The sequence below is a fragment of the Falco rusticolus genome, chromosome 1 (genome assembly GCF_015220075.1).
Source record: "Falco rusticolus isolate bFalRus1 chromosome 1, bFalRus1.pri, whole genome shotgun sequence".
NCBI classification, from domain to species: domain Eukaryota; kingdom Metazoa; phylum Chordata; class Aves; order Falconiformes; family Falconidae; genus Falco; species Falco rusticolus.
The window spans coordinates 15,238,465-15,261,923 of record NC_051187.1 but is presented as its reverse complement, the minus strand read 5'-3'; the positions used below and the strand labels follow the sequence as shown (position 1 = coordinate 15,261,923).

Genomic DNA, 23,459 nt, shown 5'->3' with positions numbered 1-23,459 from the left:
GAGTAGGCAGGCAAATGTAGGAGTCGTGCACTTGTTGCTTGGCAACAGTGCAGCCAAATTGAAATAAAACCGATGCGCATGGATGCAAACACAACAGCATCAGTTGGTGTTGTTTTAAACACGCTGGTCATTCAGTCCATGATAAATACAAAATAATCTCTTCTCAATGAAATTTTTTCCTAAATAACAATTTAGCATTTCAGGACAATATTCAAAATACCCAAAAAACAGCCAGCACTCCTTGTAAAAGCAATATGGTTCCATTTTAACATTGCTGTAGTGATAGCTGCGGTCTGAAGCAGTAACTCAGAGGTTTGTATTCCTATTAATTAGTATGAGATCAGCTTTAAAACTTAATGTCAGTACTTCAGGATCAATATTTATTGATCATCTTAGTAACAGCGCAAGGATTAAAAACAGAGGCACTGGCTTCAGAAGCCAAGTTGTTGCCCAGGAAACAAAATGTGAAGGAAAATGACAGAAGGAATTAAGTTTCACAGCACAAGAAGGATATAAACTGATCCAGATATATCAGTAAAATGACTCAACAATGCCCTAGCAACAAGATCTCAAACTACCAAAAAAAACCCCAACCCACCCCAAAAAACCCATAGCCTGCTGCAAGCCCTCACACATCCTGGCAGTCTTGCCACATTTCACACTTTAAGAAACAACATCTAGCTCAGAGCCACAGACAAACACCCCAAACAAGCACCACTTAGCCACATCCCTATCAGTAGAAAAGATGTCAGAACACCATTCCAGAGCAAAGCTCCACCTGCTAGGTTTGAAAAGGCAGCCTGATGGACAAAAACTGAAGAATTACATAACTGCTGAAGAGAAACCACACAATAAAAAGGGAAGTAAAGGCAAGCAATATTCAACCTAGCAGCAAGGCTTATGTCAAAGTGTAACAATATCTTCATTAAGCATCCTGTACCTGGATAAAAACCATACAGAAATCTGCTCCTTACCACCCCTTTACGCAATGCAGGAATGTGTATCTGAGTTGTACTGTGATCACTACAGTTCAGCAGTGATTTTTCATCTTCCTCTCAGGAACTGAGGTTTGTGTTCATTCTGGAACTGGAACACAGTTTATAAAGCTAATTTATTGAAGACAACTTCGCAGATTATTAAACTGCCAGGTAACGCGGTCAATTATTAAAACTTGAGAATCTACAGTCTGTACAGTTCATCATCACAAAACTCGGGAAATCACCTCCGCTCTTGTAAGACTGAAGAACAGTAGATCTGCAAAAAGTCTGAAGCCATTCTGCAGCTCATTTGTATTTGTAGTCTCTTTTGACCCCAAAAGCGCAATTTAAGAGCAGGCAGTTTGCTGACTTTGGAACCCACCAGCTGGGTGGGGTGCACAGATCACAGAGCAGCGTCAGCAGAACACCACGCACGCTTTCACAAACACTTGCCTCCAAGTATCTTTCAGGTGGCCAGTTATTAGAGGATTTACTTCCACTGTTGTCTGATGTTCAATCTTCATTTTTAGTCATCCACTCCCTTATGCTGAATTCAACAATCCTTAAGCATCAGTTACTAAATAAAAGGTCACAGCTACCCATACTGCTTTGCCAAACAAAACAATTTAAAATGCAGTTGCACACAGAAGAAGCATTTTAACGTTTCATAGTGGCGCAACCAGAACCACATACATATTAGTGAGATACACAAAACTAAAGAGCTCCCATTCTCCAAGTCTTACGCTGTCTGAACAGCTACTAGTTAAGAGAAGAAGGTTCAGAAAGATGAAAATTACATAACTCATTTTGGGCAAGCAAGACGATGAAATACTTATCTATCACTTTTTTATAAAGTCATGTAATCTCAGTGTGTGATCAGCTACTAGTAAGCTGATAATTAAAAACTACTTTGCAGTGGTTTCTATTTAATGTTCTCCTTTTCCAATTTTCACATGTATTCTCTCAATTGGCAAATTCTCTTGCGGACGTGTTTCACAGCCAGATTTCAAATATACATCCATAGCAGGACAACACTCTGATTACTATAGTTACAGCCAGTAGCTACTGACACGACAAACAAGTGGCATCCTTCTTTATTGTTTAGCTTTATTAGGGCCCATTACTGGCTTGTCCAGACTTGGAAAAATTTACTCTCAAACATCTGTGTACAGTCACCCACTGAGCTGGCACCTTTTCCCGAGAAATATCACATACCCAAATCACAATCAGTATTTAACAATGCTAATGATCACATACCTTCTCAGATAAGGAAGCAAGCAGAAAAAGCTGAATTATTTGCAAGTAAAAGGCATAAGGTATCAGTCATAAAATCTCAGAGTTCTCATCAACAGCCATTAAACATAATTATGAAAAGCAGATTCACCTGCACTTGATTAGATGTTCTGCGGAGTTCAGCCCCACAATGAACAGATATTATCACTGTTCTTTTGGCTTACAGTATGCTTCACTCATGGCAAGCAGTAGATACACTGAAAAGTGAATGATACTGTATCCTATTTCTATGGCAGATTATATATTATTGTAAACATGTCACCAGCTTCATATGGATTCTTGGATATGTATGATCAAGTTCCAGAGTGCCTAATCAATTCCTCAGCCCTTCTGCCAATATCAGTGTTTGATTGTGTGAGAATTATCTATTTCCTAACCATATGTAGTCCCAAAAAATACATATAGCTATCTTCCACAGATATTATATGTTAACTTTAATCTATCTCATTCTCAGTAAACAAGACAGAATTTTGAGCAACTACTTAAGGCTTAAGCTCTCTTCCACCTCCTTTTTCAGGTACTCTGCTGCACAGATGGAAAGCACACAGTGCTGAAGGGACAGGATGACTCTCTATGGACACCACCTCTCCAAAAGGCTGTATAAACACGCACCAGTACTTGCTCTCTTTCTACTCACCAACATTCTAATAGCACACTTAAAATACCACTGCATCTTGGACCAGCTAACAGTAGAATATCGAAGTTTTAAATACTGAAATAAGCACACAATAACCACTAGCATTTTCATTATGACAGATTTTATATATAAACAGTTTGTAGGCCCCAGCTCAAAATACTGAGGTAGTTTGTAGCATTTAAACAACAACATTTTTTGCTGAGATCGCTTCCACATGAACTCATTAGTAAGTCATAACCTCTATACCTGCTAACATCCTCACAGATACCACGCTGCTATTAAGTTAGCCAGCTAAGGATAATTTTATTTTGATGCTTTTCAGAAAAGGGTGGGTACTTGATCTAGGCCTAGAACACGTTGCACACTTTTGTATCAATTTACTTCCAGAAATTCATTCTTTACAGATGAAATAAGCATTTCTTGCTCCACAAATGAAGAAAACACTGCATGTCAAGTCTTCACAGAATACATAAGGATGCCTTGGGTCACTGCCAGACACAGTAAACCTTTTAAAGATGGGTTATCATTCTTGGCATTTGTACACCTAATTTCTTGTCTAAACAGGGCAGGATTACCAATGCAGGCATTTTATTCTACTTGACATGAAATAAGATGGTGTCTAATGGGGGAAAAAAATGGAGGAGAAAAAACATTGCAAGTGAACACAGAATTTTTTAAAGAGGATTCACAAGACTACCTCTTCTTCTAATTTTGAGTATGGAAAGGGCTTAAACATCTGGGACCTTGCTTAAAATTAATAAAAAAGGGAATAAAGCGCACAGGCTTCCCCAGGGGATACCCCTTTCTGCCAGCCAGCCCTGCAGGCTCCTCAACGGGTAGCTCCATTCCAAGCAGGAGCACATGCGTGTGCCTCTGATCACACTGCCCTCCCCCAGCCCAACCACAGCAAAATCCTCCTTTACAGGAGCTGTGGCACCTTCGATGCTGAACACCTTTTGCGTAGAGCATCTGAAGTCCACTTTAGCACAGACGCTTCAAATAATCCTCTCCCATAAGGCTTCCCAGCGCTGCTGTCTGAGGGGTTTACAAAGGCAATCAATCCAGACCAGAGTGCAAAACACCAGTTTACTGCTGAAGGGAACTAGTCAGCATCCCTTTTCTCATTAAACTGCAACTAAATCCTTCTGCTGAGCCTGCAAAAGATACCCCACTTACTGAAGCAGACACTGAAATACCATCCTCCTACCCACATCAGGCTATCCAGCATTCCAGGTTCCCTTCAAATAGCCACTTGTGTCTACTACACACCCCACTGAAGAAAGGGAGAAGGCAGCTCATTTAAACAGGCTCACTTACGCTAAAATTAACTACACAGGGATACAACAGCACTTATTAATGTGTTAGTATTTTTGCTGTTGTATGTTCAGATTAACTCATGACAGATGCGAGGGGAAAACCACAATCCCATTTGCCTTAGAAAAGGATGAGGTGTCTTACAAAGTTGAAGTATTCCTGAAAGCATGTATTCTACCTCTTTTTTTAATCTTAAAGAGAATGAGGGGAAGAAGGGAAACAAAGGTGGCAGCGGGCAGATAAAATGACTCCAGGTGATCAAATTTACAGCAGTCTGACAAGCTTTCACCCTTACTCCATTACAACAGCAAATGAGCACAAATGGGAAAAAACGGAGTTTCCAAAAATCCATTTTTATTCCTGAATTTTCACGATCAGTCTTTTTTCAGGACAGCAATACAACTAGTTTAGAAGGGGTCTGAGCATAATACATTATATATTCTTCAAAAAATCAACTGACATTCAACTGCATAAAGTTGTCGTCTAAAACAATCAGCATGCTTTTTAAAAAACATTTAAGCTGATACATGCTGTCCATGAGTATGCATCCTTTTTTAAACCCATGCAGAAATCAACTTCATCAAAAATTATTCTCTAAGGGTATGCAATTTTAAGTGTTCACCATGAGTTAGTCCCCTACACAATACAGCATTTAAAAATGTGCCCTTGGTTAAACTTTTGAAACTTTGTGTACAGATTTAGTGCCAGGAATGTCTAAGAAAAACTGAACTTACAAACAAATGAAAGACAGGCAAACTAATTTCAGTTTCAGCACTGTATACACTCACTTTACCATCAACTCCGTATTCCCTTTGAATCTTAAAGGCACCACTCAAGCTTTTTCTACTGCCTAGCATAAATGCAATGCTCAAACTTAAGATTCAATAAATCTATTACTCGTACAGAATTACACAGAACATTCAGATACCCCAGCAGTCACTCTGCCAGTCACATGCTGTTCAATGTATCTCAAAAGCAGAAAACAGCATTAGATGCAGGCTATGCAGACACATTTCACTGAACACAAAATTGTTTTGGTTTTGTTTCAAGAGCTATCGCAAATATTTCAGAAGGAAAATTTCCAGAAGCCATCCCTCTTCTCAACCATTTTGTTATAAAATGTGAAAGATACGTACAAGTAAACTAATTTAATATTAGTTAATTACTGTTAGATACTTATCTGGCCACATATATTGCAAACAAGCTTCATGCAAGATTTTATAAAGGCACACTTCAGCCAACACAGTAGGCTCAAAGGCGACTCAGAGACCTTGAAGAGGGCAGAGTAACGCTGTACAGCTTTTGAAGACAGAAAATTAGGACAGAAGTGGCACTACTCATCTTGTTTTCTTCCACTCCATTCAAAGAGTCAAGGGTGTGGAAAATGCAGAAAAGGGCTGAAGAGAAGGGAAGGCAATTTCCCAAGTAAAAGGGAAGGGAAGCTACAGGCTGGCTTAGATAAATGTTCTCTCATAGAGATTCTATTTCAGAGCTATAAATCACTGGAAAAAAGTTCAGATAAATTTTGTTCTCTTACCTACTTCTATGTAATGAGACTTTGTGTTATTTAGTATTCCTTTGACTAGTGTGAGCTTACCAATTCAAAGAACTGACAAAAAGCATGGGCACTTTGCTCTCATTCACACAAATGCTATTTCCAAATGCTACCAGCCATACTATGCTTTCTTTTCTCTTCCATCTTTGGACCGCCATACACAAGTAGTCTAACACCTAGCAGCAAAGCAAGCATTTGAGGTCTTTCACAGCAACAAAATTTAAGAGAATGTGTTTTCTCCCTACATTACCAGCTTGAAAGAAAGTGTTTTGTGTTTATTTTTTTTAAAAAGCATGAAAAAAACTCTTTGGCATGTCTGTACAAAATTCCAGAAGAAGGAACAGTTTTGAAATTTATTTTACCTTCCACATTGATATTGAACAGAAGCTTTGTTTGTTTGTTGCTCTGAAAATCTAAAACATAATAAAAGAAATGTGAACAAATACATTCATTTGTTGGATCTCTAATTGCATCCTGGCTAGGAAACGATATTTAAGTAGCAGAATTCAACTACAAAGTTAGAGGTTACATTTGGAAAGGTTCTTCAATGATTCCTCATTATTTTAGCCTCCAATCTGAATTTGGAATAAGTTAATTTTATTATCCAGTGGTAAAACGGTAAAATCTTCCGATGATTAAAATTGTTCCTTATTTGAAATTTTTTGAGGGGAAATTACAAAAGTCACACAGTGTAACAAAGCACAGATTTTCTAGGAAAGTCTGTAACTCAATCTACAGAGTAAAAAGCACTACTGAAAACAATGAAAAACTATGAAAATTAATCAAATTAAGGATCTAAAATTTTAACTAATTGAGAAGTCTTACATGTCTGTTGGGTATGATTTTAATTAGAAATACTTAAATTTGAAGAATGCTTTTTTGCAAATGTGCCTTGACTATTAAGTTGTTGAATACAAACAGAAGATACTGCTAAGGAATTGGTTTCCTCTGCTTGTTTTCATGTTCTTAGATGAACTCAGAGAGTCTGCCAAAGGTTCCCCACTGACGGCGTCTCCTCAGATCACAATACTTTTCGCTGGAATTGGTACCATCAACAAACCTGCCACCATTGGCACCGTGAGTAGCAGTGCCACTACCAGCAGGGAGCCCACCGGACAGCAGCACCAGTACCACCAAAGGCTCCTCCCAGCCTCAGCCCAACAAGCGGCTCAAGCAAGAGCTCCCCAGGGACCACAACCATTCCTAACCATGCCACAGATAAGCATGTCAGCAGCAAGGGTACCACAAGCAAGCACCTCACTGATGCAGCAGCCACCCCACTGGCATCACAAACAAGCACCCCACCAGCAACAGACGCACCAGGAAGAGCCAAAGCAACCACACAAACTCTACCAGCACCGGTGCCACAGGCAGCTCCAGCAGCATGAATCCAGCTGCCAGCAGCAGCGCCAGCAAAAGCCACACTGGCAAAGGCAGCAGAAGCAAAACCAAGAGCCCCACCAGCACAAAACGCATCGGCAATAATCCGACCGCAAACATCTGTTCAGGATTTGCCAGCATCCATAAGCACCACGCTGACGTCAGGACTCTCGCTACCACTACCAGTGCTGGTAAGCACTTTGTGGACCTCGGCAGCACCACCACGCGCCCCACCGGTGCCAAAACCTGCAGCCCTGCTGCCGCCAGCCAAGGCCTCACCAGCGATGCTGTTACCAAAGGCACCACCACCACAGCACACAGACGAGGTACAACAGCTCTAATCTTATCTGTCTTTGATCGCACTCGCTTGGGAGCACATTGATTTTCCTTTTCATGAAAGGACTAAGAACGACTTTTAGTAATGAGTGTAATTACTATGGAAACTGCTCTGAACATGCCGTCCTCTATGCATTTTATAGTGCAGTTACTTAGTAACTAGACTGAAATACCAAGGTTCAATTATTCTTACTCTAGCTGCAGCTTTACCACTGCACACACATTAATTTAAATAAAACTAGTTTATTTAAATTTTTTTGTTGCTGTTTTGGTTTGGTTTTGTTCTACAGAGAGAATTGTGATTTATTTGACCACAAACTGGCCAATACTGATTTTGGGATATTCTTCCCAAATTCTTCAATACCGCAGCATATGTTACTCGCTGTTACGAATGACTACCTTCCAGAGTAGGGAAGACTTCAAACTTTCAGAATTTTGCCTTATTGTATAAACACAGCCTTTTGCAAAGTTCACACGTCAACATCTGCTTATTAGTTTAATTAGTTATTATTTCCACAGATATCAATCATTTCCAGAAAACATAGTATTATTGTCATTTAGCACATAACAGTGAAACTGAAGCAACGTTATGGTCTTGGCTATGTGTGAAACTTGCATTATTTTTTCAAATGGGATACAGGGACCATTTTCAGAAACTTTATCCCATGTTTTAGCTTGTTATTCATTTCACACTTCAAAAAATGAAGATTCTAAAATTCCTGATGGGTTAACAGTAATGTGGTCTAGATGTAGTTTAATTGAGACAGTGAAAAATTAACTAAATGTACTTCAAGTTTTAGGTATTTTTCCACAGATAGTCGCGTACTCCTGGGTGGAAAAACTATTGACAGTTCTGATTTAGGGAAAAACTCAATTAAAAAAATACTGGCACCAAAATCAGATAAACTATTTTCTGATTCTTATTTGTTACAAAGTCGGTGTCCCTTTCTTACATACACTTGATACTCCTTATTTTAAGTTTGCTTCAGACAGAGAAGGTGAAAGTTTACTTACCGCCGAGCAATGTAGTAGAAAACAGGATTGCCAGCTTTTGATGTCCCAGCTTGGTAGAAAATATTTAATGTTTTCAGTGCTTTGAACTCCTCTTTTTCATGTACCTGATGCCTAGAAAGCAGTACATTGACATCAACTTTTCACAACTGTCTTTCAAAAAAAAATTTTTTTTTAAATCCCAAGCCCTCTTTATTTGGATCTTTAAACAAAAGTGCCCACAACCTTGAATCTTTTTAAATCATGAATGTTACTGCCATCTCCCATTCTCAATTTAGTTTTTGAAATTAAAATCTACTCAGAAACCTTAATAGTATATGTAAACCTAGCTTTTTTAACTCCAGAAACCTTAATAGTATATGTAAACCTAGCATTTTTAACTCCCCTTCAAAACATAATCTAGAGTCTTAATAACTACTTATACTGCCTTACATGCTCAAGTCTAGAAACCCACGATGTGTCCCCTCCCCAATAACCTCATTACCTTGTCATAAATTCTTCAAATTTGGAACTAGTGAGATTTAAACTGGACCAATGGGTATCTGCCACAGGTTTGTGCTCAGGAGGACCAAGATAAGCAAGAAGAGTAGCCATCTTGTCAAAAGGTCGTCTTCCAACAGCTTTGTGGTCCCTAGAAACAGCATACTACTTAAAAGTCCTTCTTTACTCAGGAATTCCCATTTTTTGTGCCCACTATCCTTCCTTACCTTGAACAAGTTGGATTTGCTTTTTTAAAATTAAAAAAAGTACTCAACAAAGAAATAAGAAAAATGTTTGTTACACACAGAACCATTTTTACACAAGATGAGGCAACTATGCATTTGCACAAAACGTTGGCAGTAAAGTGGGCAAAGACGTTAGGCATGTTCCCAATAACTGCTTGTCAATAAGACAAAAGTTTCTAAACATAAGATTTTTCAGCCATCATCCTCTTCTCAGTAATAATAACAAAAACATCTGAAGGTATTTCCAAAAATTCATTTCCCATGAGCAACTCCCTTCTACACAGCAAGTCTTACCTGTTGCTGGAAAGGTACTGGCCAATTTTCTCCTGATTGTTCCACAGCAACCGGTGCAAAGCAAGTACATTGCCATCGCTGATGAAGGACAGGCTGTGATTGACAGTGTCACTAGCTGGGCAATCGGATGCAATATCAAGGAAAAACCTAGAGTTCAAAATCAGGAACAACCACAAGCGTGTCAGGGAAATCTGCCAAGTAGACTCAATGTAAATTAAAAGGCTTTAAGAAAATTCTCCGCTTACTCTTTACGCATGACACAGACTCTCTGTGCAAGTTTCCAAAGGGCCTACCTTCGTGCTGCATCAAAATTGCTTTTTACAAAATCATTAAAAGGCCGCATATGTTCTTCTTTTGTAAACAGGACATGGTTGGCAATACTCTGAAGTATCTAAATAATAAAAAGATGGTAAAGACACATAAAAGTTCAATGTACTAACTGTTATGGTAGTCATGGTAACTTTACTTTCAGGAACACTCATTTTAACTTGTGAAACTTCAAGAAAAAAAAAAAAGGCCAACAAGCCAACTAATTCAAAATATGTTCATTTTCCCAGTATTTTCTTTCACATACTAGAAAACAACTTCCCTTATTCATAAACTTTATTCAGGTTTAGACCAGGAAAATGTATCATCTTTCAAAACCACCGATTAATAGATGTTAACCACTACTTCTGGAAATCATACAGACATGTAAAAGCAATAGCATATGCCTATTTCAAGAAAGCTGTAAGTTCTCAACATTTAAAATGCACAGACCACAGAATTTACATGTCATCACTGAACTTTTTTTATTTTTTACAGGAAACAGCACTAAATGAGATTAAAGATTGGGAAAAACACTACTTTAGTGCTAGTATAACTTTAATCAGTATCTGGCTGCCATTATTCTCACCGTGCTCAAAGCGGCATTGGTTTCTTTCTTTGTTTTCAAGTAAGGCTAGAAGCTCAAGTGAAAAGGCAGAAGGCATCCAGTTAGCTTATACATAATTTTGGCAAAGCGGTGTTTGGTTTTTTTTTTTTGTACAGACTGCTCCCCATACTTACATTGCTGTGAGCTGTGACATTAACATCATGATGTATAAATATACTACAGAAACTGCACTTCAAATAAACATGATGGTCGCTACAAAAAACTACAAAGAACAGAACTAGTAGAACATTAGATAATTAGGTAGAACATATAATACAGCCTAATAAAAATATTTATTGATTCACCTTTGACATCAGTTTCAATCCCCTTTCAATTCTTGGTGGAGGCTTCTTATCTAAAATCCCTGCCTCGTAAGGGGAGACAATCGCAGGATTGATGAACCGAAGGAACATTGCACTTCCAACCGCTCCAATGCTGTTCTGAGGAAATCGCTGACTAACAACCTATGAAGTTGAGAATTATAAAGAATATTTTTGCATTAAAGAAAAGGGAAAGCAAGCTGAGAAAAGCCTTGCATGGTAATCCAACTTTAAGCATTCTTTCCATAGCAATCAAGCTCAATACATTTGAGTAGGACTTTCTTGCCTTGACAGGTCTTGCATCATAAGACAGTCAGGAAAGAGGGGAAACAAGTAAGGGGCAAGGGGGCGATCAGACACTAGCTTGCTTTTCTTCAGCCTTCGTACAAACTTTCTTGCTAGGGTGAAATTGCTACAATAGCTACTGGACAAAGAGAAGAAGGTGTTTCAGAGTTACTGACCACTTAATTCCAGGACTCTGCCACTGACAGTAAAGGAGACAAGTGCTCTATGTTCGTACTCAGGTGTGCAAAGTCTTCCCATCAAATACAGGTAATTCTTTTTAAATTAGCAGGTCTTTTATCTGTGTATTTATAAGTTCACTATTGATCACAAGAGCCTCTCCAGCAGTAAGACTTATGCTGTAAAGTTTCAGGAGTAATTACATTTTTGGGAAGGAGATATTTGAGGAAATACTCTTCAGAACCATCACATCTCCACAGATTTGCCAAAGGAGGAAAGACAGAATGAGCCAGAGCTGAGTGGCCAGTGTACTTCTCTGCCTATACATACACTGTCCAAAATCACTTAGCAGGAATTTGCTAGGAGAACTATAGATTTAGAATATTGTTCGTTGTTATCTAGAGGAAAAAAAAAAGCTTTTCTGAAAATGTTGTAACAAAAAAGAAATCTCTTTTCTTTTTAGGAAATCAACTATGTATTACTAAGAATATAGTCTATTCTCTAGATATCTTTCATTTGACTTTGAAATAAAAATTCTTAAATATGCTACATATGGTTCTATAAAGAATCAGTATCTATATTTTCTTATGAGTAAAAACTTTGATTCAAAGCAAGTCACATTCTACCTTTTCACAGAATAAAGGTAGACACACAGCAAGCTTTGTGTTTTAAATCGTATTGTTTAAAATAAATAAAAACCAAACAAACCCCATTTTACTGAAATACTTCAAAACAACTAGTGCCATCTCAAATCATGCTTCTTAAAACAGATAAAAGCCATTAGTACATACATAATATATAGAGAATCACTTTGGTTCAGTAATAATTTCATTCAGTTACCTTGTGATGCAATTACTGATAATATTTTCTTGTAAAATACTACTTTACACACGGATTTTGCATTTAAACACAATTACTATTCTGTTTAGTTACAGCAAAAAAATAAATAAAAGTATTTTTTTATAATAAAAGTAATTTTCCATTCTGCCTCTGTTTTATTCAAACTTTTTATTTTGAGGTAACTGTCAAAGAAAAGGATAAACCTTTAACTTTTAATGACACCACTCTATCACAATCTACATATCTAAACTCTTAAACACAGCAAGTTATTTAAAATGGGAAATCTGCTTTTCTGAGTAAATACAAGTGCTAAATTTTATCACTTAGAAGACAAACAAAAGATATCAGAAACAAGTCATAGTAGCCACTTTTGTTACCCATATATCTATATATATATATATATAAATATTGTTCTTCTCCCAGAATGCAAGCTGAAGTCAAGTTATCTGCCAGAGTGTTAAAACAGCTAAACAGACTCAGGATTTTCCCCAAAATCAAAGAAAATATTTTCCTTCCACATATTTTTTTAATTTGAAGATGGCAGCAAGGGTAGAAGAATCAGAGTATTAATTACTAAGCAGTAATGTTAAAAATGTCTTTTGTTTACTCAAATAGGCACACAGAGAATATTTTAAATGTAACTTAATTCCAGTGTTAATTGAAATGAAAGCTATTTTGTGCCAGAATTAGTAGAATGATTTTACAGTGAGGTCAAATAGACTGAAATGAAGATGTTTTGAACAAACAGCAAAAGATTTCTGTTGTGCTTTGAAAGAAATGGCTAATAAAAAGGTCTCCAAACTTACTGATTTTTTGTTTTCCTTTTTTTCTTTTACGGTAGCTTTATTCAGTAGAGAGTGGCAAGTTGCCTACAGAACAGAGATGAGCACAAACAAGTCACAGCACCAACTACATACAGCAACAAAAACCAATGTTGACTTGTACATAAAATTACACAGTAAAATGTAACAAACATAACCAACAGAAAATGAAATATATAAACTAAAGACTGATGATGGAGTTTTTATTCCACGATTTTATTACATCTTATTTACAAAGCACTAAATTCAAAACAAGCAAATGTTGCGTTTCAATCATTTCTACTATTTCTGGCTAGATTAAAAGTCAAACCACATTAATGTGCTCATGATACACAATATTGGGCATTAAATGGTATATTCAGCTTTCAAATGTATTTCACCATCCCCAAATAATTTTAATAGTAAAAATAGCAAAGCGTTATCCCTTTGAAAGACATTACTTTTAAAATAAATTTAGAGTTTTAAATCTTCCCAATGTTTCTCTGTGTGTCCTTCAATTTACTTAGATCTGTGAATCATCACGGTTATTACTACTTTGATAACTACACACTGCCATAAAACACTCTGTGGAGAAAGGAAGAAAATGCCAGCGGGTCTACCTTAACTTATTATCGATTTCCAAATCAAGATATCTGACTTGATTGTGCTTATTTCTGCAGTTCATTTAAATGCACAGGGACCCACCAAAAAGCATCCCATTCTCGTGTATTTCCCACCAGGATCTGAGGAAAGCTATCACACATCAGCCTGGTGCACTGCCCCCCGGCACAGGGTACATTTTGGTCTTGGAGCTCAATCCTATGTCCTTCGTGTCAGCTGTAACAGCGAATCAGCACCACCAAGAAGCCCTACTGAGAGCAACACCTGGAGCTGTATCAACAGAAAGCTGGCAGTATGTAGCGGTTTGAGAGCAAGCATGCACCAACAGTTCAGATCATCTTTAGAGTATCACAACAGACTGGAACTGGAAGAGAATTTCTAAAACTTACAAATGCAACAGAGAAAGAGAAAAAAAATAAACCAAACCAAAACACAACCACCAAAACAAAACCCAAAACAGTCAGTAAAAGCTATTCTGCTACCCAAGCTAAATTTAAATAGTCCAAATTTGTGCAGGACCTATTAATATTTAACCAATGGTGCCTCTGCCAAATTTCTGTGCAATTTCTACACTTCACTTCCGAAGCAGTCATATACATACTCTACTCATCAGGGTATTGCATTTAAAGCAAGTAAAATTTCCATACCTCTCTATTAAGAAAAAATCATGTATGTTTGTGTGTTTTTTATGAAATAGCCAGCAGAAATTCTTTACATGAGTCACATTGATCACCCTTGTTCGTGAGCACGTAACACTCCTAAACATACATTACCTGAAAATGAGCACGGGTGAATCTCTCACAGTAACTAGTTATATGTTGTTTCCAAATGAAAACTTTTCCCAGGGCTCTGTTCCAGTAACAGAAACCTCAGACGGCACAGACCCCAATATCCAACTAAATGCACCATTTCCATAATGTTGCTACATGGAATAAAATCAGCTAGAATTCATTTACAGAATACATCTAATGAGTATTTTTCACACACATACTTTAAAACTCTAAGCATAAAAATACACTGCAAAATTCCGTCTCTTTTACACTATTGCTTGGGATGGAACATACTCACTTATATAGAAAATGAAGTTACCTTATAAAAATCACCTATTTGGTTCTTATGATAAAAATGGATTAATAACCCAAACCATTCAGATTTTAATTGTACTTTCTTTCAGATAAAGGCCAGACTCTTCAAAACTCTCTGGAATTTGAAAGTACAGAATAATTATTACACTATTTCTGATGAGCCAAACATCTGTACACAAACATAGGTGTTACTAGAAAGAGTTTCTGTAGTAAATGTTGACACCGAGTATCAGTTAATACCACTTGTATATTTGCCAGTAAATCATGTCTTTCAGGAACAAACTACCCCTTCTTACCAAAAAAAAGTAAAGGCAAGAATAAAGCCAAAAGACTTGATATGCTTCCACAGAAGGATCTCTGGCAGTGTCCACTGGTGAGTGCATTTTAGTAATTCCATTTCATGTAGGAATTCAAAATGGTCTGCATAGTAATAATTCCTAGCAACATATCACTGAAATTGAAATAAATCTGATACATCCTAGTAACAGCATATTAAAGCAATTCTAGGGAAGAGATGTGGGACAACATAACATCAAACAACAAAAGCAACAATTGTGTTTGACATTTTCAGTAACACTCAAACATGCTCCCCGCCAACATCTGTGAGACTGTGGCCATTTGAACTTGAAGGAAACCAACCTGTCCCTTCATTTCCCAATTTAAACAAATGGGAAAAAAAAAAAGAAGAAAAAAAAAAAAAGACCCAGATCACCGCCCCCCCCCTCAACCTGAATACAACCACTGTCAGAAAGAGAACCTGACAACTTTAGAAGCCATTTATACAAGTTGTTATAGCAGAAAGGCACATCACTTGCACACCTAGTCCATTCCAACAGCCCACAATAGCAACCCAAGATCCACAAGTCATCCACAACAGACACACAATTCACTGCTGCTCACTTCCAAGTTCTGAGAATTGCAGCAGTTGCATTCACTGTAAAAATGACTAGACTACACTGTGTAGAATTTTATAACTCATAGTTAGCTTCCACAGCTCGGAAAAATCTGTTTTCCTTGCTCCACTTTGGACCCGAGATACAGACTCCTTGGTTGAAAGGCCAAAAGCAGTTATTCCAGACCACAGCTCAAATATTCTGCCATGCACAGCTCTTCTGTGACAGTCCTCCAACAGGACTGGAAACTGTATTTCCTATGAGTCTGGAGAGCAGCAGGAATATGCCCCACTGGAGTTCTTAGCAGCAGCTAAATCCATCAGAAACACACAAAGAGCAAGAGAGAGACCTGTAAACCTACAGCAAGCTGCTGCTGAGCCACTGCAGAGAGCAGCAGAAATGGGAGAGAGCAGGAAACGGGGATGGAGGCTGGGGAGTGCAGGTACTTCAACAGCAGGCAGCCAGGAAAGGTCCACTACAGTAGAACTTACTCTACAGAGGGCAATGTACTGCTCAGGAAGGCTTTTTCTCTTTAAGCATCATTTATAAATGGTACCAGAAACAAGCAAGAAGAGGTGGTCCCAGCTTGGTAACTTTCCAAGGCTCATTTGAAAGCACTCAAGTTTTAGCCACAAACAGAAGTCAGTCTCTGTAACTTGCCTCATTAAAAGAGCTCTATAAATGCATTTATCTGTCTCTTCTAGGTTCTCTCCCTCCTTTTGACCTGCTAAATTTCTCAATACTCCGTGTTCGCAAATATTTGGTCAGCCACTTAGAAGTACAGCAGCGCTTTGCATACAGTAACATGCTCCAGGCCTCTGGCAGGCAACAGCACCTCCATCAGAGCATGGTGCCTGTAGCAGGTGGACAGTATTTTACTTCATAGACCAAAATGCATTCCTGTTGTCATTCTCCCTCTCAAAAACAAGAACCTACCCTCAGGAGTACAGAGCACCTTGAGTGTCCCAGCCACAAGGCTAATGCCATTTACCAAATCGTATGCCAGCGGGCCTCCTTCCCAGTAAAGGTAACAACAGCTTGCTTTACCGTGCTGCCTGGCAGCCTGATTTCAGAGACTCCTGCTTTCAGAATGTGATTATGAGACATGACACCGAGTGTGATCAGAATAAAGCCTGAATGATGCAGTATTTCAACCTCACCCACAAATGACCTTCTTTAGAGAAGCACAAATAACCACAAACAATTCTCTACCAAAGACAGGCATATAAAATGCTATTGACTATTACTTTCCATTATACTCGGCATCAATCCACAGTTTCTAAAATTTAGGACTTGCAACTACCATGGTCCCACTGAATACCTTAAAGTTCTTTCTTACGAGCATCTTTACCCTGCTTTTCTACCAAAAGTAGAAAGCATAAGATTATGCTCACCTGTAATGGGCAACTACATAACATTCCTGGAACAAAAAACTGAATAACATATTTCATAGACAATTTGTGTAAAAATTTACTTCAGAGAGAAATGCTCTTGAAGAAATTGCCTCTATTTTTATGCAGAAAACACCTACCTAGAGTCAGTAACTGTACAAGTAACTATTTTATTCACAAAGTTAAGGTTTATCAAAGACATGATCTTTAAGACAGACTTTTACATAATTCACTATATTTCTGATTTAATTAATCCTGTATAAAAAGTAAAGTACACTGTTTCTATATTCAAAAGTTTTGTGTTCTCTCAACCCAGCAGTGATTTTATTATTTATTTTCCCCTTTTACTGCCTTCCTTATAGAAGTCCCACAGTGAACTGATAAAAGCAAGTATAACCATTACCTCCCTAGTTAATCTTTAGTCTCCCATAGAGGTGCTAAAGCAGAGATTATTGCTGCCTTATTAGGTCTGAGTTCTTAGCTGTAATTCAACTCCTTTATTAAAAAAAAAATGATGTTTAGTCATCTCCTGATTGCCAACCCAAGTCGTAAAACACCATTCAGTCCCTACATTCAGATTCCTGTTGTTTAACAAATATCTGAAAACAGTCTTTAAGAAATGCCCACTATGCACCCACTACAGGATCAAGCTCCAAACTGCTAGAATTACAACCCAAAGTTTAGGGGCAGGCAACCACTGCAGGCATACCTGGTATAAACAATGGCACACACTGCGAAGTTGTGGTGGGAACTCCGAAGAAGAATTAATGATTGCATGAAAAAATTTTTCTGTCATTTGCAAAAGACTCCGCTGGTTCTCTTCAAGACTTTCTGTAGGCTCCAGCCTGAAACAAACCCATAAATGTATGACCAGCAATCAAATAAATGATACTAGCTGTACTTATACGTTTGGAGTAATCCTACTTGTCAGGGTAAATAGCGATCTTAAGGAAATAGTTATGATCTTTTACACAAAAGTTTCCATCGATATTTTAAACTACAGAAGTTACAAATACAACTTATTTTAAAACACTGTAATAAACAGACAGCTGTAAGTGGGATTCTCTCACACCTTGCCAAAGACACATACATAATTCCAACTGAGAACTGCATTATCAGTTTGATGACAGTTTCTATGAAAGGAATTTTGGAGGTAGACACAGATATTTGACAGTTAAACTACAAACGAGAAGGTCTATCTTTTTGTAAGCTACTTAAGAGACAAATACTTAAAAGTTTTTCTAAGAGTTAGAGATAATTCAAAGCAACAGAGCAACAGCTACTAAATCCAAGTCGTGATGTAAATCACAAGTAGTGATGTAAGAGAAATTAAATTTAAAAAAAATTACACACACAACATGCACTCATTCTGTCTTACTTCTGTAATTAATTCAATGACCTAAAGCAGATGCTTTCTGGTACTACTGGAAATCCCCACATTAGTGGCCTACATAAAAGTATGAAGCAGCAAGTAGGAGAAGAGGTCCTGCAAGAGCTCTCTGCCTTCCTTACTCTCTCAGGGCTTAAGAGGACATGCAACAAAACTCATCTCGCTGTGTTGGGACAGCTCCGTACAATTCTCCCTGGGTATAAGGATTGCAGATACAATTAATGTGTCTAGTAAAGTGAGGAGTGGAAAAGTATGAAAGTAAGAGAAAAATATTTGCCACAATGAAAAAGGAATCCTATTTATGACTGTGAATCGATCACAAATAAATACGTTTGTTCCCCGCCTTTGAATCTCAAACCTTGTTGGATCCACCTCAAAGCTAACATGCTGCCACTCAGAGGATGTGATCACAGTCCTTAATAAAGGTTCCAAAAGCTTCTGCAAATATGTGGCACCATATACCTATGTAGAAAGAAAATCAGAACAGATGGCCACATTGACATAGCCATTCACAGGAATGCTCCAAAATTCTGTGTTACAAAAGCCTGAAAACATTTGATTTGTTTTTGTGTAAGCCAGATTTCTGCGAAATTTGTGTTTCTTCATTATAGTCTCACTTCTGAAACATAACTGTAATCAATTTCTGCAAGCATTTTAATTCACTTCCAATTTAGAGAAAACCATAGGTCACTCTCTAATAACAACAATAACCAGATGGGATTCTTTCTTAGAGCACACTGACTCAACACTTGATCTCTGCACATAGCTTTTTAAACTGAAATGGAAGCATAAACAAGACCTCAGACTTTGTCTCCCGTTTTTAAATTGCCTTTATATTTTTAAATAAAATCAGGAACAGTCTTCAAACTGGTACTGGCCCCTAAATCACTTTTATAACTAAACTAGTCAGAAGTTTAAAGACCCCACTATGACTCAAGATTACTTAGGAAAGGACTTTAAGATAACTAAAACTTTTACAAATGTTCAGATGTTTGTATCAAGTAAGTTATGTGTCCTAAATAACTAGTAATCTTTGTTGAAAACTACAAATCGCAAATGTTTTTGTTTCTGCAACCAGTTTTCTTCCTTACAATGCAGAATACATAGAGTAGGCAAGACGAAACATTTACTGTCTTGGAAACTTTCAAGAGGACTAATCGCAAACTTAAGCCTGACTGAGTCATGAGGTTTTGGCAGAAGGTTAGTTCCAGGAGGATTTTTATTTTTTAGCTGGGCCTGAACATATGAGACCTCCAAGATTTAGTTTATCAAACGTTAAAATGTTAAAAGCAGAAGTCCCTGAACATAACTGATGTTGAGAGCCGAGACTAACTTAAGCAGAGACCCAAAGGCAACTCTGTACTATTTTCATCTAATCCAGTTACTGAAGTGCTTAATACCATAGATTGGTAGTTGGTATTTTTACATTCATAAACTTTTCCTGTTATTTAGAGAGAAAAATTAGATAATATACCTTAAAACAGAAAGTCATTATTTTACTGGCTAAGCTGTTTCCTCGGAAGAGTGTCTGCATGGAATCTGCTAGTTCAACTTCCTTTGAAAACATATTCCAGAGTAGCTGGTAGAGCAAGTGCCGGGAATCAAAGAGCGTGACCAGGACACGAGCTAGCTCATCCTTAAAAGAAGCAATGAAATGTTAATCTGACTAGCAGTGAGTTAAAGCAAGTATGAGAAAAAGAATTACAAAAAACATACCAAGCAGTTTGTACTAATGTCTTACATTTGCTATGGAGTCTTCCATGTAAGTATAAAATTAAGCACACACAGTCTCTCTTCAAATCTTTCCTATGCTACTGCTTGTCTAAAAATCTGCCTCAGGGTATCCAGTCATACAAACTCATAATGGTTAGTCCAGATAGATAAGCAGTTATTCTGTATAACAAAGCCCAATTCATCTTGCTAAATTCTAGAGCAGCAAATACAGTTCTGTTTGTCTGCATTACAGCACACACAATCTGTAATAAATAAACCATCTCAAACAGATGTATTTATTAAAATAACTGTATATGAAATTATTCCTAGACATTAACTAAAAATTTACTATAAAAACGCAGTTTAAAATCAAGATCTCTGACAATTAAGACTCAGTACGCTTTTCAAGAATATACTAAGAAAGGCTAGCTATCATGAACAGTAGGTCATATTTCTCTGTAGCAGATTGTTGTTAGACCCTTAATGTTTGTTTTATTTCAAGTCTTAATACTGTAAAAAAATGTAGGAAATAAAATGCATGAATCAACTTACCCACTGAGAACAAGGCACCACATTGGCTAAAGCCATAGCAATAGGAAGCTCCCCCTGATCACCCATCATTGTAACCAACTCCACCAATCTCTCAAACCGATCTGCTAGCACTGTTTCTGCTAACGTATCAAATTCTGTTCCCTGCTGCAGAATTTTGGTGAGGACTTCCATAAACGTAGCTCTTGTTTGGAGGTCTTTATGATAGCCCAAGCCTGATTAAAAAAACCCAGAACTACTAAGGAAGATGTTAAAATAAATTAAATACCAATGTCTTCATTATGTATTCATTTATGCACAGTTATCTCTAGCTACTTTACCTATTGAGTGCATTAGACCACTGTCCACATTTGCATTGAGCAAATTTGACATAGCAAGAACAGTGCAGTGCCGTAGTGAAGCTAGTCTTCGAGACATTCCACGTTTCCTGCCACCTGTTTGTGCACTTTCGTCTTCAACTTCACTACAGTCATTCAGAAGGTTCATAAACAGTGTGAAGTATCTTAAGAAAAAGAAAGAGACTTGGATAAGTAAAACAGATTCTACAAAGGCAACTGTCTGAAACTATTTGCATACAGTAGCAAATAGACAATAAGCCTCCCCCCGCCCCCCGCAAAAAAAAAAATAAAAAAAAAATCTCTGAACTGCCCCAAGTAATCTTTCTTGTAGCATAGCCCAAACTTCCACACATGTTGTAACGACCAGAAGACACTGCCCTAAAAAGTGTACGTGGTTTTTTTCAAACCAAGCAGTGAATTTCCCAAGCATATCTTTACAAACAGATGTCATGAAAGAAATTAAGTTTCATGGATAAAAACATAATACCAAAGCAAGCTAATCCCTCCCATGAATTATGCATACATCTGCATTAAGCAGAAACAAAGCCAAATTTGTAATTGTTTTTTAAATGAAAATGCATCCATAAACCTAGGGGGCAAAGATGTGTGACATAGAATATATAAGTAGCAATTCCTGTTTAGATTAATAAAATTATTTCTGCTAGAAGAAAAAAACAAACATAGTTTGTAATAAAAGTCATATGGTGCATCTACTTGTCATTGTATAGAAAAATAGTTAAAAGCCACTATTTACTTAAGAAATAACTGAGATTTTGCTTCCATCAACTCAACACCATCTCCTTCTTCAGGCTGTAGTGGAAGTCCAGCAAGAAGAGAGACCACTGCTTCCATACTTGCTTGGTCCAAATCTCTGAAAATTAAATTTTAAGAAGCTGTGAATCAGTTCAGTAGAATTAGTCTCTCCTTCTGCTTGATAATTTTCCCATCCAGTACCAAGTCCCTTCTTTTCCTTATGTATCTAAATGCAGGTGAAAAGAGTCATTACTGAAAAAAAAAAAGTTACTCTAGTAAAGTTCTGTCCATCAGGAAAATAGCTATTACATTTTGTGGTACAGGGTCAAGCAATATATCTCCTAAGGACAACAACTGCAAACCAAATCTGTCATAAAAACCCAGTAAAGCATAAATTCAACACTATAATGTTTGATGATTTTCTTCTTCAGAATGCATCACATGAAGACATAGGTCCAGTAAATATTAGTTAAGACTATGCAATAAATATTTTTATATATATATAAATAAATTTAACATAAAATTTATATTTCAATTTTTGTCTTTTCCTTAAATTACTACTGCTAAAGGGAGTCCAGTCAAGCCAGGTCATCTGTGGATCTCAAACACCACCTGGAAACCTGTTAGCAACTTTAGAAACAGCTTAAGAGTATTCTTTCTTACCTTGTCAGACATTTCACATCCTCATCTGTTGCTTGATTAGATGTTCCCATAACCCAGTCTGTCAAATATTCCACCATTTTGTTCCTATTACATATAGATACATTGCTTTAGCTTTGGGGGTTTTTTGGGTTGTGGGTTTGTTTGGGTTTTTTGTTGTTTTTGTTGTTTTTTGGTTTTGTTTTTTTTTTAAATAGCCCTTCCTTCAAACACACTTACTACTGCTGGCATCATTCTTAGTTATTACAAATTCAGAGTAAGAACTATTTGAAACACTACACACACTGAAGATGAACTGAACTAACCTTAGTATACCAAGTAATACCCTGGTCTCTATCACACAAAATTTTTACATGTGTTTAAGTATCTCCACAACTAAAATAAAATTTTAAATGCAGCACCAGGCTCTAAATTATTCTGAAGACAAAGATGGAGTACTATTCCTATACCAGGAATACTGGTGAGAGACAGGTTTTGATTTTTTTAAACATATAACCAAATGAAATTACACTTATCCACATTACACTATTCTAACAGTTATATACTTACCTAAATTTCATTTCTTGGCAAAATGAAAGGTCATCTCTCCTTTCCATCATTACTTCTACTAACTGACAAAGCTTAGTTTTTATTTGAATTGCATGTACCAAATTTCCAAGGACACGCACATACCTTAACAAAAAAGCAAAAAGATTAATTAAAGACTTCATGCTACTCCACACTACAAAGCCCACACACTTGACAAATCTTTTCAGCTCTATGCTGGAACCTACACATTGGCACCCAGCAGACTTGTGTAATGGGTTAGCAAGTGGGCTACCTTCTCCCCTCCCACCCCAAGTAAGGCTGCCCTTATAGCAGCTGAAGACCAGTACTGATTTTCTTCTGGCTAAAAAAGATTTCTAGTAGTATAAAACTGAACAGAAATCTGCCCTTCAGCTGGTTTTTAAACACAAACATCATTGTCTAGAAAAGAAAGCAGGAATGCTTACAAGAATGGGGCTAAACTATGGAACGGCTAGTTCTTTAAAAAAACAATAAGGTCACCCTCTGTCAAAGTATTTTATGCTACAGTATAAATTATCTCCATGATTACTGAAGCTGTCAGAACCATGTGAGAGACGATCAGAAAATCAGCTGTTGCTTCTCCACAGATGCAAGCAGAAAAGATATAAACCAGAAGGCCCTACCTCACTTCTTAAATGTATT

The 23,459-nt window shown here is 37.3% G+C and overlaps 1 protein-coding gene across 7 annotated transcripts in view; it reads right to left on the bottom strand.

Annotated features, from left to right (window-relative positions):
- The window catches only part of NF1 (neurofibromin 1), a 103,043-nt gene that overhangs the window by 45,386 nt on the left and 34,198 nt on the right, over nt 1-23,459 (bottom strand). For 4 of the 7 annotated variants that reach the window (XM_037411732.1, XM_037411773.1, XM_037411740.1 and 1 more), the window contains 14 exons: nt 22,800-22,922; nt 22,254-22,337; nt 21,592-21,708; nt 20,820-21,001; nt 20,503-20,714; nt 19,712-19,873; nt 18,596-18,699; nt 17,557-17,692; nt 12,864-12,926; nt 10,741-10,899; nt 9,816-9,913; nt 9,523-9,669; nt 8,988-9,134; nt 8,507-8,617 (listed from right to left, as the gene is read on the bottom strand). In XM_037411732.1, coding sequence (XP_037267629.1) covers nt 8,507-8,617; nt 8,988-9,134; nt 9,523-9,669; nt 9,816-9,913; nt 10,741-10,899; nt 12,864-12,926; nt 17,557-17,692; nt 18,596-18,699; nt 19,712-19,873; nt 20,503-20,714; nt 20,820-21,001; nt 21,592-21,708; nt 22,254-22,337; nt 22,800-22,922 — 1,845 coding nt within the window. The remainder of the gene's footprint in view (nt 1-8,506; nt 8,618-8,987; nt 9,135-9,522; nt 9,670-9,815; nt 9,914-10,740; nt 10,900-12,863; nt 12,927-17,556; nt 17,693-18,595; nt 18,700-19,711; nt 19,874-20,502; nt 20,715-20,819; nt 21,002-21,591; nt 21,709-22,253; nt 22,338-22,799; nt 22,923-23,459) is intronic. The other 3 variants (XM_037411749.1, XM_037411766.1, XM_037411758.1) reach the window with 2 other exon arrangements.